General features: G+C 44.5%; 4 protein-coding genes across 5 annotated transcripts; 3 read left to right on the top strand and 1 right to left on the bottom strand.

Moving 5' to 3' along the window:
• The first annotated feature begins 216 nt into the window (after positions 1–216).
• On the top strand, positions 217–2,447 carry LOC108606967 (glutathione hydrolase 1 proenzyme). Of its 2 annotated transcripts, none has more exons than XM_017997530.2 (5): positions 217–341; positions 424–550; positions 604–1,459; positions 1,616–1,809; positions 1,865–2,447. In XM_017997530.2, the coding sequence occupies exons 1-5, from the start codon at positions 281–283 to the stop codon at positions 2,370–2,372; spliced, it is 1,746 nt and encodes a 581-aa protein (XP_017853019.1). In that variant the 5' UTR covers positions 217–280; the 3' UTR covers positions 2,373–2,447. The 2 variants fall into 2 exon arrangements, with proteins under 2 accessions (XP_017853019.1, XP_017853018.1); XM_017997529.2 differs by having other exon boundaries at positions 217–353.
• Positions 2,448–2,526: 79 nt separating this feature from the next.
• On the bottom strand, positions 2,527–4,130 carry LOC108606968 (ras-related protein Rab-21). The gene is made up of 2 exons (XM_017997531.2): positions 3,922–4,130; positions 2,527–3,828 (listed from the first exon to the last, which is right to left on the bottom strand). The coding sequence occupies exons 1-2, from the start codon at positions 3,983–3,985 to the stop codon at positions 3,218–3,220; spliced, it is 675 nt and encodes a 224-aa protein (XP_017853020.1). The 5' UTR covers positions 3,986–4,130; the 3' UTR covers positions 2,527–3,217.
• A 331-nt stretch (positions 4,131–4,461) lies between these two features.
• On the top strand, positions 4,462–5,077 carry LOC108606129 (U6 snRNA-associated Sm-like protein LSm7). Its single transcript, XM_033294472.1, has one exon. The coding sequence runs from the start codon at positions 4,568–4,570 to the stop codon at positions 4,892–4,894; it is 327 nt and encodes a 108-aa protein (XP_033150363.1). The 5' UTR covers positions 4,462–4,567; the 3' UTR covers positions 4,895–5,077.
• An 824-nt stretch (positions 5,078–5,901) lies between these two features.
• On the top strand, positions 5,902–17,388 carry LOC108605363 (proton channel OtopLc). Its single transcript, XM_017995032.1, has 7 exons — positions 5,902–6,046; positions 6,704–8,776; positions 12,435–13,400; positions 13,607–13,724; positions 13,783–13,879; positions 13,976–14,152; positions 15,460–17,388. The coding sequence occupies exons 2-7, from the start codon at positions 6,849–6,851 to the stop codon at positions 16,761–16,763; spliced, it is 4,590 nt and encodes a 1,529-aa protein (XP_017850521.1). The 5' UTR covers positions 5,902–6,046; positions 6,704–6,848; the 3' UTR covers positions 16,764–17,388.
• Positions 17,389–18,640: the final 1,252 nt, after the last annotated feature.

Genomic DNA, 18,640 nt, shown 5'->3' with positions numbered 1-18,640 from the left:
CAAATCTAAATCACTCATGTACAAGCGTATTTGTTAGAACATTATAGGCATTTCGTTCAAAAAGGTGTAAGTGTCAAAGCAAACCTAAAGGACATGGCAAAATGCATTGTGTAGAAAACAATGTTATTATTTAAAAAACCTGAGCGCGCCAGCATTACATGCTGTTAATTACATGTTAGTCAACACACTCTCATCCTCTTAAGGACTTGTGACCAAAACAAAAGGGTTTTTTCTTTAAAATTATTTAAGTGCAATGTAAAGCAAAAAGGATTCAAAAATAATGCACTGGCAATGCATATATAGCTTAGCACTGATGTGCATTCCTATTGGAATATATATTGGTATTACTCGTAGTAAGTTTGAAGTTATTGTAATTATTATTAATGTCAAGGATATTTTTGCATAATTTATGATTTTGTGCAGTTAAACAAAATACAGTAAAGACTGTACCTGATGCAAAGTACGAGCTACCGCCCTCCAGCTCCAAGCTGCATAGGTTTAAAGATGCTGGTATATGCTCAGATAGCGAAGATTGCAGTGCTGTTGCCAAGTATGTGAAAGCCTATTATTGATTTATGCGTGCAACTAACTGTTGCTTTACAGAAAAATCCTACTGGCCGATGGGAATGTGGTAGATGCTGCGCTGGCTGCGCTACTTTGCAATGGTTTAATTGGAATGCAGAGCATGGGCCTAGGGGGCGGTTTTTTGATGAACATTTATATGCATAAGGAACGGAAATCATATAGTATACTGAGTCGTGAGTTTGCACCACTCATGCTGCTTGAAAGCAACTTTACGAATTTTCGCACGGAACAGCAATTGAGGCAGTCCAGTTGGTCTATAGCGGTGCCCACAGAGCTCGTGGGATATGCACTGGCCCATGAGCGTTTTGGTGAGCTACCATGGGCGCAGTTGGTGCAACCCACGTTGGATTTGTGTCGGCAAGGCTATAAGCTATACAAGCATCAATATGATGCGCTGCTTTTAAATGCAATAATGATTAAGAATGATGACCTTTTAAGGAAAATGTTTACGGATGAAAATACAGGCAAATTTAAACGCTTGGGCAGTCACATACAACCGCCAAAGCAATTGTGTGCTACGTACGAAGTCTTAGCTCGTGAGGGACCGCGCAGCTTCTACAATGGCACACTCAGCATCAAGTTGCTGGACGATTTGGCTGATATGGGCAGCAACATTAATACCATGGACTTGAAATTGGCACAGGCAGAGCTTGTGGAATCGATAGTGCTACCATTGGATGAATATGAGCTGCACTTGACTCCGCCGCCTGGCAGCGGACATATAGTGGGACTCATTATGAATATATTGCACGAATTTAAAGCGGACTTTGCCGCTGAATCGAAGTTGAACGCCACGCAACTGCATCGCATTGTGGAGGCTCTGAAGTTTGGTTTTGTGCAGCGTTGGCGGCTGGACGATAGAGCTGATGAAACGGTGAATTGGATTTATGTACAGCACAGACACAGATTTGTTTTTCTTTCTATGCAATGCCAATTTTTGGTTGTTTACTTTTTGTTTTGGATGTACTTTGGTTCGTATGGATTACTTTAATACGTCGATATGACTTACCATGTATTTTATCATTGACAGCTGCTGAAACGTTTACTAAGCGAAGGCTTTGCTCGCAACTTGGCTCAGCAGATAGATGATGGGCAGACATTTAATGAAAGCATTCACTACGGAGCCCCAGATGATTTGGAGGTGCGACAGGAGCAAGGCACAGCGCATATGTCGCTGCTGCACAAACAAAATGCTGTATCAGTAACAAGCTCAATTAATTTCTAGTAAGTCTGCATGCTATCAGAATGTTCTTAATATTTAATATATAAATTCTTGCAGCTTTGGCAGCGGACGCATGGGTAAACGCACAGGTGTGCTCTTCAACAATGCCATGTCAGATTTTTCCATGCAGCATCTGAGAAATTATTTTGAGCTGCCCTATGTTGAGGGCAAGAATACGATTGCGACTGCGGCCAGGCCCATGTCATCTATGAGTCCTATCATAGTGACAGATCGTCGCAGCGGTCAGGTTAGGTTAGTCGTGGGCGCAGCTGGTGGCACTAAAATTATATCCGCCTTGGTGCCGTTGCTGGTTCGTCTTCTTTGGCAGCAGGCGCATATAAAGCATGCCATCGATGCTAGCCGCATACATCATCAGATGCTGCCCAATGTTGTGCAGTATGAATATGGTTTGCTTGAGAAGCAGTTGAAGCAGCTGCGAGAGAAAGGACATCGATGTGAACGCTATCGTCAGCGTAACTCCGTCATTTGTGGCGTTGCTTGGCGTAACGAAACTGTTTTTGTCAACTCGGACTATCGCAAAATAGGCGGAGTCGCGGGTTTTTAGTAAACTTAAGTGTTAAACAAACCGAAGTATTTGGATGTATTTAAAATAAATGTGTTAGTTTCAAGCATAATATTGCAATAACTTTATTAATTTAACAAATATATATATAATGCACTTGATTAGCTTAATGGAACGGTTATGCTCACAATAAATATTTTAAATAAATTGTTCAGCTAGTTGATTAGCAACTGCAGTGTGCTTTGCAACAAATGCGTTAGTATCGCATATATTATAACAAATCCATAGACAATCAGCGTTTTTATCAGTATCACCAGCCGTTTCATGCTGTTTAATATGTATAACAAATCGAAAAAAAAGAGACTAAAGTTCTGTATTAGTGTCTCATTTGGCGCGTGAGTGGTAACCAACTGCTGCTTATGCATTAATAACTAGCTGAACGTGAACTTGAACACCAGGCTAACTGCCGCCTGACCCTCACTCTCCGTGGGGAAATTTGCATGTCATGTGTGAATTACTTTAATGACTTTATCGTTGGCAATAATGACGACTGTATATATATGTATGTACATAGCTTTGTTTTTGTTTTTAAAAATAAACACTTTGACGCATACAAGAAAATTTAATTAGCCAAAAGTGTGCACAACCAAAAGAGGAAATTAGCAAAGAGGAGAAAAACAAATAAGTATGGGTAAATTTAAAGCAAATACTCTCCCCGTTATTGGCATTTGCATTAACCGTTAATGGTTAATTGTTAATATAGTGCATATATAATTTATACGTATTATATACAAATACACACTCGTTTCTCATCTATATAGTTATCATATAATGGGTATTATCACAATGTAAGGCTGTCTGCTTGCCTCCCTGCCTGCATGGACAGCTTAGATACCGCAGCAGGAACGCTGCTCGGCAGCGGCGCCTGCGTTATCAGCATCAGTGTCTATATCTTCCGAAATGCCAATGCCACTGCTGCCGCTCTGCAGACGTAACGAGCTTGCGTCATGCTGCAGCTTATTGCCATGATGCTCCAGCATTAATTGTGTGAGCAACTCGAAGAGCTCGCTGACGCCCTCGTTCTCCTTAGCAGAGGTCTCCACATACTGGGCGCCTACTGTTTGAGCATAGCGCAAAGCTGTCTCGTAGCTTACGGCGCGTTGCTCCTCCAGATCAGTCTTATTGCCTACAATGATAAGCGATATTTCGCTGCCTCGCATTTGCTTCAGTTCCCGCACCCACGACTTAACCTTTTGGAAAGAATCCTGATCGGTTATGTCGTAAACCAGCAGCGCGCCATCTGAGCCCCGATAATAGATGGGTCCCAGCGCATGAAAACGCTCCTGTCCAGCTGTATCCCATATGTTCAACTGTGCTCGTCGCTCGTCTGGCAGCGACACCTTCTTGGTGACGAACGACGCCTGTAACGTGCTCAAATGCTGTGTGTTGAACTTGTCCTCCATGTAACGTAGCACCAGCGAGGTTTTCCCCACGCAGCCTGTAAATGCGCAGCAAATTAGACATTGGACACTCATCAAAAGCTAGCAACAACAACGACACTTTTGGCAGCCTAGTCATTCAATCTGCTTACCTTCGCCCAGCAGCACCGCCTTAAAGTTGAGCGTTGGCCCCGACCCCGTTCTGCGCGTGCTCATTATAATTTCTCTCGTTGACAGTTGCACTGGTAAGCTCCAAACATTGAATTGTCCTGATAAACAAGAAATTTCTTAATTGATTTTGGTTTTTTGCAAAAGAACGATAAGCTAGATCTCCAGTGTAGTCGATTATGCTATTCTATCGACATATCGAATGAATGCTGTTGTAGCCGGTTACAGAGTATGCAGTCAGCAGCGATAACACTGTTAGAGTACCAGCACAGAAAGAGAGCTGAACATAATTAGTTAAAGTGCCAAAAGCGTTGCTCAAAAAGCAATGTTGACTGCTTAATAGCAGAGATATCTCAAATGACTGCACTTTACCGACAATATTGCACTATTATTGAGTAATGAATTGCTTTTACATATATCGTAATTGCGTGCCAATATAAATGGGCTTTAAGTCTCACTATCGATGGCAATTAGGAGCTATCGATATGATCCTGCTATTTTTTTCTTCTTCCAGACATTATCGCCAGGACGTGCATAAAATAATACGAGCTTATATTTACAATTGCACACGCAAATTCATATTTAAAAAAAATATACATCTCATATATACCATAAAAAGTACAGAGAAAAATGGCAGAGAAAAAGACAGGCGGCTTCAACGAAGGAAAACGCCGCAAAGAATCCATTTTGGATATGTCCAAATATATGGACAAGCAAATACGAGTAAAGTTTGCAGGAGGGCGCGAAGCGACTGGTATACTAAAGGGCTATGATGCGCTATTGAATCTGGTGCTGGACAACACTGTGGAATACCTTCGCGACTCAGATGACCCATCCAAGCTATCAGAGGAGTTAACACGCAACTTAGGCTTAGTTGTATGTCGCGGCACTGCTTTAGTGCTCATCTGTCCGCATGATGGCGTGGAAGCCATTCCTAATCCATTTATAACGCAGTAGGCACGATTTAGGCTAAGTAAAGGTTTCATAAAGTTGTTTTATCAACCCCTCTGCCATCAAACTTCTGGACAACAGCACCATTACTCGTCATTTTAGAGGACTCTATTCGCTGTATTTTCCATATCGGAGTACCTAAAATCCTCCCCTTGCCAATGTAAAACCACCAAGATTTGCTTATTGTTCAACGGAACATATAATTAATAAAAAAAACTTACAATCTAAAATGAATGGAAAATATTATAATATTAAAATTATAATATTAAAATCTTTGGCTACTTGTTTTTTCATTATGAACATTAAGCCTTGGATTTGCTACCATTAAGTCACACAAATATCAATCTTATTAATCATATAAAATAAAAATAAATTGATTTAAGTGTGCATACAAATCGGTTATCTGTGAGAGTTTGTTTGCATTTAAAACAAAAGAAAATGGCGCCAAAGCTAGCAGAACAGTGTGCCCATATAAAAAACCAATAAGTACTGAGCCTTGAGCAACATTATAATTATCGAACGATATTTTTAGCAAAACAAAAAATAATCGTCGCTTAAGTTGATCATAAATACGGAAATTTGGCTCGCGCTTATAAAGTTTTGACAAAAGATTACGCAAATACATATTATGAACGTATTTATGTTTGCTGAATTAACATTTGGCATTATTTTTAAATCATTGAATATTTGCGCGCCTTACATTAACACGCACACTCCCGGAAGCAAATCTGTTACTCTCTCACACCCTCAAGCAATGTGCGAAATTCCAGGACAGCTAGTTGCTCTCACTCACATGGTTGCTCTCATACACATGCTCTCTGAGCAGTGCTCTCCCGGAAGCAATGCGCTCTCGCTGCCTGCGGCTCTAGTTGAGAGGCTGTGGCTATGTTCTATGGCAACGACGCAGCCTTGCTCTGGCCAAAGGTTCATTCTAGAATTAAGTGCCGCCGCAGTAGGAATCAGAAATACCAGAGACCAGCGACAGGCGCGCGCTTCGTGGTGCCCCCAAAAAAGTGCCCGGAACCGAAACGAGAGCCGTAAAACCGAAACACAAAACGATTGCAAAAGTGTAATGGCAAGCGGCTAGTAGTAAAAAGCAAATTTACAATAATTACTTTTTGTTGCCAAAGACTACGCAAAGCAGTAGCAGTTTAAGCGGTAAAGTTTAAATAAGACTTCAAAGCAAGTACTGTTATAATTTATGGTGTTGTTTGTGTTTTGCATTCAATCGAAAGAAGTGGCCTACAAATTCAAGCAGAAGTACGCGCAATATTTTTGGTGTACACACACACACACAGACACATAGATGCAAGCGAGCACCCACACACATATACACATACATAGGCAGCGACCCTTTATTTTTTGCAAGTTTGAAAAGCCGCTTAACGGTATTTGGTCAGTAAGCCAGCATTGCAAAATATAAATGCATGCATACATATAAATGTTTGTATATAAAGCAAAGGAGCTGCAAAGCTTTGCACGTGCAACAACAATAACATGAACAATAATAAACAAGCATCAACTTTTACAAATCCGCACCCCCCCCGCCGCTCATAATCACACTCTGGTAAATTGAGCTTAAGGGTAGCTCTCTGCTCTGTTGCGTCTCACTTGTATTACGCACTTTCGCACACACATACACAAGTACTATGTGTTTGTGTGAGTGTGTGTGTGTGAATTCGTTGCGTAAAAAGCCAAATGCGCAGCAAATGCAATTGCCACGCCTCACTCTTACGCCTTTTATGTATGCGTATGCGTATATGTGTGTGTGTGTGTGTGTGTAACGGTTTTCCCTCTTCTTTCTTTTCTTTCTAGCCACCCACAGTATACACAGAAAATGTGCGTAAACTGAAACGAGCAGAGACTTGGCCAACTACAACTTTAAATAAAATTGCATTCAACAGCAGTAACAATCTAAAAAATAAACTCAATCAAACAGTCAGCGTAGAGGAGAATCCTCATGGACAGCTCACCGGATCTGTCGCTGTCGCTGAAGCTGCGACGCGGCTCCAGCGATTCGCGTGATAATTTTTACATGGACTTTGCCCAAGGCATTGACTCGGACATTGAGGAGGTGACGGCACCCACTGCTGACGCTGAGGTGGCTGGAGCAGCAGCAGTGCCATTGCCGCTGCCACTGCCGCCGCCGTTGCCCACAGTGGCGCTTGGGGATGAGATGTTGATCTTGGTGGCACCACCGCCATCGTTGCTCGGTCAGCCGTTGCCAACGCTGACCGAGGCCGAGGATATGCCGCCAACGCCAACTCCGCCGCCGCAGCAGCTGCTGGAGCAGCAGGAAAGCATGGATGGCAGCTCGCCCAATGGCTCGCCCAACAATTCGGTGCTGGAGCTGGAACTGATACCGCCGCCACCGCTGTCGCCCATGTTTGATGCTGGACTGCCCACGGACACGGAGCCTGATGATGGCGAGGAGACAGATGATGCCGAGGAGGGCGCTGGACCGCCGCTCGAGGAGCAGCCGGAGACAGGCGATGAGGAGACCGAGGATGAGGACAAGTCAACACCGCCGCCACCGTTGCCTCCGCTGCCCTCGAATCTTTCCTATTTGCAAGGCGGCGTGACGCCTCCGTTGACCAAGTCGCCATCGACTTCACCTTCGCCGCCGGTTACTCCGCCGCCATGTCCGCAGCTGAACATTTGTAAGATGGTGTCGCCACCGGCGCAGCATGTCAGCCAGATACCGCCATTGACGCCCTCGTCGGAGAGCGAGGAGGAGTCGCAGCCCAACTCCCCGCAGCCCATAGCGCGTCACATCAAACCAGAGGAGCCGATACAAGAGCCAGAGCCCGAACCTGAGCCCGAGCCCGAGCCCGAGCCAGAGTTAGAAGAGCAACCAGAGCAGCTGAATCTGAGCGCTGGTCAGCAGCTGGGCGCAGAGGATTATAGTCGCTCACTGGACAATGAGGATGAGTCCACCACTATAACTACACCACCCAGCAATGGTTACTCCGCCTCGTCCATTATTGCACCACCGCCGGAGCACTTTTCCGAGCTGGATGAGGATTTGGGTGCGTTTATACCACCGCCGCCTGCAGCGCTGGATGATGAGGAGGAGCTGCGCTTTGAGATGCAGCAGGAGGTGGACGAACCGCTGTCTACGCAGCAATCCCAGCTAGCCGGCGGCGATGATGAGGAGCTTACCAAAGTGTCTACCGATGAGCTCTCCGTGGACAAAATGTCGCTGCTGGCAGCCGATGATGAAGTGGATGATGCACCCGACAGTTGCATAAGCTCACCACGCGCAGCCAGCATTGCCAGCGGTGGCATCATGTCCACCAATGGAGCAATTGCTGCCATGGCTGCCTCCGCATCTCCCAAGCCGGACAGCCGTGTGCCCAGTCGCACGGGCAGCGAGCGCTCCCGCACAGCCTCCCAGGAAGGGTCACGTGCCGGCTCACGCAGCGGCTCCATTGCTGCTGCAGTGCCGACTGTGCCGCTAACACCGCAGCCATCGATCAAATCCCAGACATCGCTCAAATCGCAGGGATCCGCCTCGCAGCGCAGTCTGGCGGCATCGATCAAATCCCAGTCGCAATCGCAATCGCAGTCGCAGCGCAGCGCCGAACGCGTGCAGAGTCCACCAGTGGGCGAGGGTGCTCCGGCCATGCCCTCGCCGCCCAAGATGCGCAGCTCGCCCGCCGAGCTGGCCAAGAGCTCGCCACCGCAGATGCACAGTCCACCAAGGATTACAACGCCGCCGCGCGTCTGCAGTCCGCCGTTGCTCAGCAGTCCGCCCAAGCTGGCGGAGACGGCAGCCCTTGCCGCTGCAGCCCAAGCCAAGGTGGCGCAGGAGCGCGCACGCGAGCGAGAGAGACAGCGAGAGCGAGAGCGAGAGCGAGAGCGCGAGGAGGCAGCCAAGTTAGCGAGGTAAGTTGTTATATCTAAGCAGGCCATCATCTTGGCAGTCGACTGAAGAGTCCTTTGCCTACATTTCTGTGTACTTGCCACGCCCACCACTTGCCCACTTAATTGCATAAGCGAGTACCCAGGCGTCAAGCCCAAAAGCCGAAGCTGTCTGCATCCATTAGGCGCTGTTAATAGCGCTCGCCTGTTGCCCGTGGCCCTTGTCTGACGCCCGCCCACCAAACACACACACACACACTAAATGGGCGTGGCATGGCTAAGCGCTGCATTAATTAAACATCATGTTGTTGTTGTTGTGGCTGTTCAGTGAGCGAGTGCAACAGCCTCACAAGTTGCCGTCTGGCAAACTCAATACAGGGTATGCGTCACTTGTTTTCACATTGCGTATACGCCATGTTGCTCGCTCGCTTTCGCTACAAATTGCGCAACAATGTGTTGCACACACTGTTCGTGTCGCAGGTTGTTGTCCTCGCTAATGTCAACTCCACAGTCCAGGCCAGGCCAGGCCCATTGGCCACGCCCATTTTTATGCGCTCAGTGAATAAGTGGGCGGTCGCGTTTGCACAATCCAAACACTGCCCAGCCAAAATGGGTCAATTGTAAGAGTTGCGCTTTGCTTTTGTGCTAAGTGCCACAGCTACACTGAGCGAAATTACATTGCCAAGTGGGCAGCAGCAAGTTGAAATCATTTTGTTAGCTTTTGATTAAGCGCTGCCAACTTTTGCATACACTTTGACTAGTAAATTGAAATTAAATTTGTTGTAATTATTTTACATATTCTTTGTTGCATATTTATTTCTTGATAATTTATAAACTAAAGCAACAAAACTAAACATTTTGCTTATTAGCTATTTCTTTAAATTTTATTTGGCTTGTTTGCTTTTTAAATTCTTTTAGATTAACGATTAAAAAAAACTGCAAATTGTTGCTTAATTTTTTAGTTGCAAATATTTTGTAAATTATTTGCTCAAATTTTCGTTACTTACTTTTATATTTTTTGCGCAGTGTAATGACTGCGGAAATGCAGTCGCGGTTTTGTTTGCCCAATGGACATTTGTTGCTGCGCGCTGTAGCAAATTGACTACAACAAAAGTGTGGCAGCAATGAATGCTGTGGGGCAGGCGCTCTCGAAATTATTCGCTTGCAACTCGTGTGTGTGTGTGTGGCAAGGTGGTCGCCGTTGATGCGCACAAAGTGGCAAAAAACTTGTTAATGTGGCGAATGTTGTTTGTTTGTTTGAGTGGCCCCCAGCCCCAGCATGTGTGTGTGTGTGTGTGTGATGTGTGTGGCATGCAACAAACAAGCAGCCCATGACCTCGTCTCGTCTGCTGCAATGCAGCGGGTGCAATGCTCCGCTTGATTTTGTTTTGGTGGCTCATCCAGCGTACCGTAGCAGTTGCCACAGTCTGCGTCACGTTATGTGGCATGCAGCACAAGGCAGCCTGTGGCATATTGCTTGACATGCCACGACAGTTACAGTGGTGCAGGTTAACAACCCCATAAAGTATGCAACGCGCTTTTAGAAATCTGATTACAAGAGCACTCGAGTGCCATGACCCACAGCAGAGCTCCACCCACCACCCACAACTCCCACGCCCACTCCCAACTGTCGGCAGCAACCACTATTGAGCTGTAGCTTTCAACCCCTGCTGACGTCAAGGTTATATTTCTAAACTTGCCACAACTTGTTGCAACGCAACGCTCCTCTGACTCTGTCAGCCAACATAATGATGAGTGCTGTTGCCACCATGTTGTTACCATCACCCTCAAGTGCGCCCAGCTGGCACTCAAGCTCCAGCTCAATCTCAAGCCGCTTCACTTCACTCGCAATCCCCCAATCTCATTCGCAATCTGCATCCGATAGCTCAGCGCTCGGTATCCTTATTTGTATTTTATATAAACAAATGATGCATAGACGCTTGTCCATGAATGCAACTTGTCTATATAAAGACAGCACTAAGTGGAAATGACAATAGCGAAGCATTCACATAACGGCCCCTAACAAATAACTGCAGTTAATGCAATTTGTATTTGCATAGAGTTTAAATTAATTGTTGGTAAATAGAATGTGACATAGCCATAATGCTTGAGCAAGCAACTAAGTCTATGTTTGATATATATAATGAGTATATGTTTGAATTTCTTGCAATTTTATAGACAAAGTGTATTAAATAGTTAGGCACACAATAAGCTGCTACTCATATTTAATAATTAAACTTGAAAACGGCTGTGAGTGCAACATAATTTAATTTGCGTTGAATTGTGTTGAATTTTTTCAATTTCTGGGAAAACGAATACAAAATTCTAAACTCCAAAACAAGCTAGATATGCTTTAGCTATAGAATCAACTACGTACCGCATTTGGTGTCTTTTGCTCTTTTAGTTCCGGAGATCTTGCTATTCATACAGACGAATAAGCTGCATTTCACACAGAAATGCATGCTGCTTAACTAAATTTAAATTCTGTGCACACCCTGTATATAATGCAGCAGTATTACAAATACATTGCCTGCATATATTGCCAGTTAATTCAGTTTATATAGAAATAACTCACCTGTCTCGCCGTCACTTAATTACATGTCCGACCCCAGCAGTGCAGATTCAATTGTTGCGCCTCAAGCTGCCTGCAGCAACGAATGCTGCGTCATTCTAAGCACAAGTCGGCAGTGCATGCATTATATATATATATTATATATACGTGTGTCTAGATTTACAGTTGCTCGAAAGGTGAAAGCGTGAGTGAATTGAATTTGTCCGCAAACGTTGAACGATTAGTTTCAATTGTCAAGCTGGGCAGCCCCAGTGGCTAATCATGCATCTGTGTGTGTGTGTGTGTGTGTGTGAGCTTTGCTTTGCTGTTCATTAAGCGCAATTGAAATTTGGACATTGGGCACGTGAAGCTGCTCAACGAACCTTCCGACAATGTCAAACCGACCTTACCCAAGACTCAAGGAGCAATGGACTTGACTTCACTTTGACTTAGAGCGGTAGATAAAGTGCAAAAGATCAATAGAGCATACGAGTGTGATTTTTGCTGAGTAATTTACACACACATACCGACAGACAGACACACACACACGTGGAATGACAATGACGCCGCGGCGGAAGTGTCTGGCACCCAAAATGATAAGAGTCGACTACGAATTGAGCACTCATATTTAACATCAGCGCATTTAAAGTATTTACACTGAGAAAAAATATCATTAGAGTTCAGAGCAGAGATTAAATAAATATATATAAAATAGCAATACAGAGTATAAACTTCATAAGAAGAACAAATACAATAGCTAAACAATAAACAAATAAATATGAACAATAAATATTAGCTAAACATTTTTAAATAAGAATAAAATATAATTTTTGAAAGTCTGCACTCTGAGCTAAGAGAATTGATTTTCAATAATATAATTTAATAATAAATTTCCATCTTCAAAGGCAAAAGTGAAACTTGCACTTTTAATTGAATTTGCGAGCATACTTTAGTTCCTTTATAGGAATATATATATAGCTATATATAGCCCTTAGTTCTGAGTGTAGGAATCATATGCAGCAGGTGAAGAGCTGGGCGGGCATGGGGGAGCAGCCTCTCATGCACAAGCATCTGCCATGGCAACAGCGAAAGCAACAGCAACGGCAACAGCACCCAGCAGTCGATTATTTAATTAAGCCTCTGTTGTGGCCACTCTCCCATTCCATGCCATGTATTCATATGTGGAAGAGCTGTCTGCAAAAAATGTTGTAGCTCGAGGCTCGGCAACAGTTGCACAAGTCCGTCGAGCAAGCAGTGTGAACTTAGCATAAAATACATAAAATCCATGTCGTCGTCTTCTTCATCATCTGCATCTGTATCCGTAACCCGTTCACGTTCTTCTCGCTCACGTTCCAGCAGCAGCCAAAGCAGCAGTCTTGGCAAGGCGGTGGCAGCAGCTGGCGCTGGAGCTGGAGCTGGCGATGCCGCACCGGTTGCGACGCTGAGCTTCCAGGACGAACAGAAGCCGGAGCTGGAGAGCAAGAGCAGCGCTGCACCCGTGGTCACCACTCAGCCACGTGCGCACTTTACGAGCAGTCATCATCACTATCATCTGCCGCATCAGTTCCAGCATCCGCATCATCAGAATCATCATCAGCATGGCGTGCGCGTCTCGGCGCCCACAGTGCCCAGCAGCTATGCCCCGCCAGCTGATTTGGATGCACGCTCGCCCGGCTACATGCGTCGCCTCATGATGAAGTCGCCCGATGTGCCCGTTACCGCAGCTGTAGCTATCTCACCCGGACGCATGAGCGGACGCACCGGCTCGCAGCATCATGTGACCATCGATGAGTCCAGCTTGCCACGCAAGAGCAGCGTTGAGAATGCCGGTCCCAGTGGTGTCATCATAGGCGGTGGCGATGGTCAACCCAATGCGGATGTTGTGCGTGGTGGTGGAGGCGGCGGCGGTGACAGCTCGGATCCACCTTCATCGCCCTCGGGCAGCAGCTCACATCCACAGACGGATGGGGAGCAGCCAGCTGGTCAGCTGGCCCTGATGTATCACTCGCATCAGCTGACCAACTATCCGGTGCTGCCAGCCATTAAGCGCACGCATCGACCCTCGTTCGTCTATCCTCCCATGCCGAAGGTCAAGGCGTAAGTAGCTGAAATAGATAATTTAAATATAAATATTAAATATATTATGCAGAAGTGCCACAGAAATTTTCTCAAATCAAATTGTATAAGGCTCAGAAGTTAGAGAAATTTTATTGATCGGATTAGGAGTTGAATTTCTGTGACACTCGCTTTTGAATTTAAAATTTTCTCAGTGTATTTATTAATTGAATTTACTTTCTCCACAGTGGCGATGCCTTGGCTACACTTTTCTCTGCACTCTATGGCAAACTTTTGGTCGTCATGGGCGTTGCTTTTCCCATGGCTGAAGTTATCTCCACCTACATACCGCCATCCTTCTATGAGGTGAGCGCGCTATCCTCGCTCCTTGTCTAATCGATGCTAACTTCTCTTTTCTCCTCAGGTCTACTATTTGTATTTGTATATTGGCAGCATGATCTTTTTGCTTTTCATGTACGCCACTTTGCTCTGGGGACGCCCCAAGTTGCCAGCGCCATTGCGTAAGTCTCTCTCTCTCTCTCTCTCTCTCTCGCTCTCTTTCTTTCTCTATCCATCTTTCTCTAACATGCCTTTTGCCCATTCCTATTTCTCTTTAGCCACTTCTCCCAAGTCAACAACAAAGGCCAGCGGCACGGACAGTCTCGATGAATCGGATACGGACAGCTCCTCGGAACATCGCATGCCCCCGCCCATCCAGCGTCGTCCATCGCTTCTCTCTCCACTAGGCAGGCAACATCATTATGGTAGCTTCTATCTACGCATGGGCGCTGTGGGTAAGTTGATTAACTTATGGTTAACTTCCTTTCATGTTCGTTGCGCACAGTCTGCGCTTCAGTTGCCTTCGCATAAATCGGAAATAATAATAATAATAATGTCTGATATATGCTCAATATAATTAATTACTTCAGCCATATAATGCATATTAATATAATTAGTAACTTCTATTCAAAGTCTCACGTAATTGAAGCTTAAAAGTGCAGAATAATTATTTATTTATTTCGTATAGTATTGCTTGCGTTTCCTATTTGATCATAAAATAAATTGATATATAAATAATTTTTCAACAAGCGTGCATTAGCATTGCATATAAATAATTATATGGTTCACTTGTGACTTTATTTATACTGCAAATAGAATCATTTTATTTAATTAACCAAATACCAATTTTGAATATAAACTTGCACTTTGTCACTTGGGCTTAGCACTGAAGACAGTCTGCTTCCCACGCTCAGTTTCTAACTGCATTACATACATACATATGTATGTATGTGTTGGTGTCGCTAAGTGCAATCAAAACAAATCGTATGATGTGAGCAGAACAGCAGTCGCGCTCTCTCAGCTGCGATCCTCTCACTCAGTCGCTGCAGCAGCGCTCAGTTTCTAACTACGCAGTGCAGTGCAGTCAAAACAAAACTCAGTCGCATCGAACGATGTCCAGTAAGCGCTAACTCAGCAACAAGACTGCGCTGCTCTCGGTTAGTTGCTGCAGCAGCGGCAAGCCATGATACAATAATATAAGATAGCGGATTGCGCTCTTCGTTTTGAGCTTCAGTCGCTCATGCTCACAGCTCATAAAAAAGAAAAGAGTGAAATCGAGCAAGCCGCAAACAGAAAGAAGCAGCATAAGGAACCCCAGAGCACAATCCGCTATCTTATAATATTCTACCATGCGGCTAGCGAGTGAGCGCAAGCAAAAGAAAGGCGCGACTAGCGCTGCGCTCTCTCAGCAACAAAGCTGGCGACACTCAAGCTCAGTCACGGCAGCGATCGAGCCCCTTACGAACGAAAGAGGCGAGCAGCGCTACGCTCACTTGCTTAGAGAACGAAAGCAGCGCAGCTCGTGGTAGGCTGGCAGGTAAGTTAGCGAGCGAGGACAGTTGCGTTTTGACTGTTGGCGAGTAAAGAAGTGCAGTGCAGTGCGCTAAGCAAGTTGTTGGAATATCATTATTAACTTTAATTAGCATTAATGCTAGCTTAAAATGGTAAGCGCTGAAGCTGAAGCAACTCATAAAATATTAGAAATTAACCAGAACAAGTGTTTCTTATACTTATATTGTTTTATTTTTCTTTTTTTTTGCAGCCTTTGGCATTGGCAGCATGATCTACTCTGGCCTGGAGTTTGGTCAGTACTTCGAGCTTAATCCGGACACCAAGTGCCACAATGTGCTGCTTGCTTTGACGCCAGCCACGCGCATGGCTTTCATCTTCATTCAGATGTACTTCATCTTTTTGAACAATGAGCAGATCAAGGTGTATCGGTACAAGATCATTGCACGCTTTGGACTCATGCACATGATCGGCACCAATCTGGCCGTGTGGCTCAATGTGCTCATACAGGAGACGAAGCATGAGATTTTGACCTTTTATAATCCGGAGAATCGCACGCTGCGCATTTCGCATCGCATACCAGGGCACTCGCGTGGACATGCCATCATTTCACATGATCTAACTGCGCATCTGCGTGTGCCACGTGGTCTGAAGGGTCCGTATCAGATCTTCGAGTGCCGTCGTACGAATATTATTGGCACTCTGGTGCAGGATGCTTCGCCTTTCCTGTTTCCGTGCACCATTGAGTACTCGCTGATCTGCGCTGCCATTTTGTATGTCATGTGGCGCAGCATTTCACGTCCACAGACGCCCACACCACAGCGTCCGGATATGATTAGCTCGCCCATGAAGCGTTCGCCGCATCATTACTCCGTCGACTGTGCTCGCGCCCACAAGGGACTCTTTGTGGGCATACTGATCCTGGTGCTGACCATTATCTCGCTGATCATATTCTTTGTGCTGATCTCGCGTCCGGAGTTTGTCTCGCTTGCCGTCACCGAGGTCACCATTTGCGAGCTGCTCATCTATGGCACCGCCACCATAGCCACGCTGCTGGGCATGTTCCAAATCCGTCACTTGCAATACGATGCCTATCGCAGCTTCTCCCTGGACGATATCTTGCTGGTGGGCGCCCAGACTGGCTCGTTCCTCTACAACATTTTTACGGTGATTGCGGGACACTTTACGCTCCGCAGCGACGACATGCTGGTGCCCATAAATGCGCTCGCCTCGATTGTGCAGACCGCCTGCCAGACCATGTTCATACTCGATGCTAGTCGCCGCCAGGCCGTCAGTCCGGAGCATATACGCAAGAAGCCCGCCAGGGAGATTGTCACGTTCATGCTGGTGGTGAATCTGGCCATGTGGGCCATAAGCACGCTGGAGAAATCGCGCGCTGAATCGCATCCCATACAGCTGAACTTCTATGGCTTGTGGGCCTGGACTATTATCACTCACGTGTCCATGCCGCTGGCCATATTCTATCGCTTCCACTCCACTGTCTGCTTGTGCGAGATCTGGAAGCGCGCCTATAAGCTCAAGCCGACCTACATGTGAGAATTCGCCCGCTCGCGCATTCAAAGCATTGCGCAGCAGCAACAATTCTGCGAGGATCTCAAGACGAATCTGTCCTATTGCTACTGCTCCACCACGCTGGCTGGCGGCGACCTCGAGACCGTCGAGGAGGTGGACAGCGGCGGCGGCGGCAGTGGCAGCAATAGCAATGGCAGTCGCAATGGCAATAACAATGTAGGAGCATCAGCAGCAGCTGAAGCAGGATCAGGAGCAGCAACTTCAACTTTAACTGAAACGGAGACAACGCTAGGGCAGAGCGGCGGCAGCGTCGAGGAGCGACCTCCTCACGTGCGTGCGCTGTCGCCGCAGAGCCTCAACACCGAGAAGGCCTTCTGTCCGGTCTACGTCATAAATGGTGAATGAGTTTACGCGCACTTTGAGTTCATCGACGCGCTCAGCGGCCATGAGCTCACTTTTGTTTAAGACTTTTTGCACCCACCAGAGTCAAACCACCACATCACACACTTCAAAACACCAACACCCAACACCAACTTCAACCACAACAACATCCCCACCATGCGTAAGTTTTCTCATCTATTTATATAGTCCCAAAGACATATCTACAAGTTGGGCAAAGGCAATTGATAAACGACTAAACTAAAAATATATAAACATAATATATATATATATATATATATATCAATGATGAAATGAAATATTATATACTGTTGTCTGTATAATCTGTAAGATCATGGGCATTTGAAAAGTTGTGCAAACAAGTTCTGCCTATTTTGATTTTAAAAACTTCGGCAAACGTAACGAGTTGTAGTAACGAGTAGCAACAAGCGAGTGTATTCGTTTGCATATAAAACATAAACATAACTATATATATTGTAGACATTGATGTTCATAAAACGCAAAAGAAAAGAATACGATTGAGTAAACAAAATTTATAAAACACATAAGCCCCACCAAAAAAAAAAACAAAATGAAATGCAAAGAAATCGAGCGATTGAAATGAAAACGAAAAGTATTATACTATATAATAAGTAAACTTAGCCCGCAGGCTATAAGAAGTCAGCATAATATATATACATATATATATGTATGTGCTCTACTAATAACAGTAGATTTATTCGCCAAACAATTTTATTGTTAAAACTCTTTGTTGTTCACTTATTTGTTCGATATACAATAATAACGTATTTTTTATTATATAAGCATTAAATTTAATTGACAAATTTATATTTACATAGAGTATATAGCATATATATGCATATGTATGTATGTATATTTAATTAACAATTGTTAGCATCTTTGATTCCTTTGCCTCTATGCCCCATAGGTTATTTGTGATAATTTCTTAATGCTTGTTCTCTATATTATAACGTGCTCTTCATTTGCTCAATATAGACTTAAGTGACATATAATACTAAAATACGATATGCAATATTGCGAAAGCTCAAAACGTTAGAAAGACAAATCACTAAACATTGGAGAAAACAACAAATTTGATAAAATACAATACGATGATGAAAATCACTTCTAAGACGCACAACTATCTAAGGTAAGATAGATCGAAACAGTTTTATGTAACCTAAATGATAAAGAGAGAAACAGTTTTTTTTTTGTCTAGGCTAAGATTATATATACATATGTACAATATAATAACTAATATATATTGTACAACTTTCACTTGTATATTTTTCAATGCCAAAGAGTTTTTACATAGCCTAAGTTTGAGATTGCTTTTGAGATTGTGAGGCACAAAAAAGAAAAAAATACTTGGAACCAATAAGTTGAGAGTGGGATTTATGAATAGGTTTTTAAAAATGAAAGGGCTCACCACTAGGCAACTATATATATGAAACTTAGTTATCACAATTTTATATATTTGAAACTAAATTTTTTTAAAAACT

Source organism: Drosophila busckii, chromosome X (assembly GCF_011750605.1).
Source record: "Drosophila busckii strain San Diego stock center, stock number 13000-0081.31 chromosome X, ASM1175060v1, whole genome shotgun sequence".
NCBI classification, from domain to species: domain Eukaryota; kingdom Metazoa; phylum Arthropoda; class Insecta; order Diptera; family Drosophilidae; genus Drosophila; species Drosophila busckii.
Note: the sequence above shows the minus strand (reverse complement) of the source record. Positions and strands in the feature narration are given on the sequence as shown.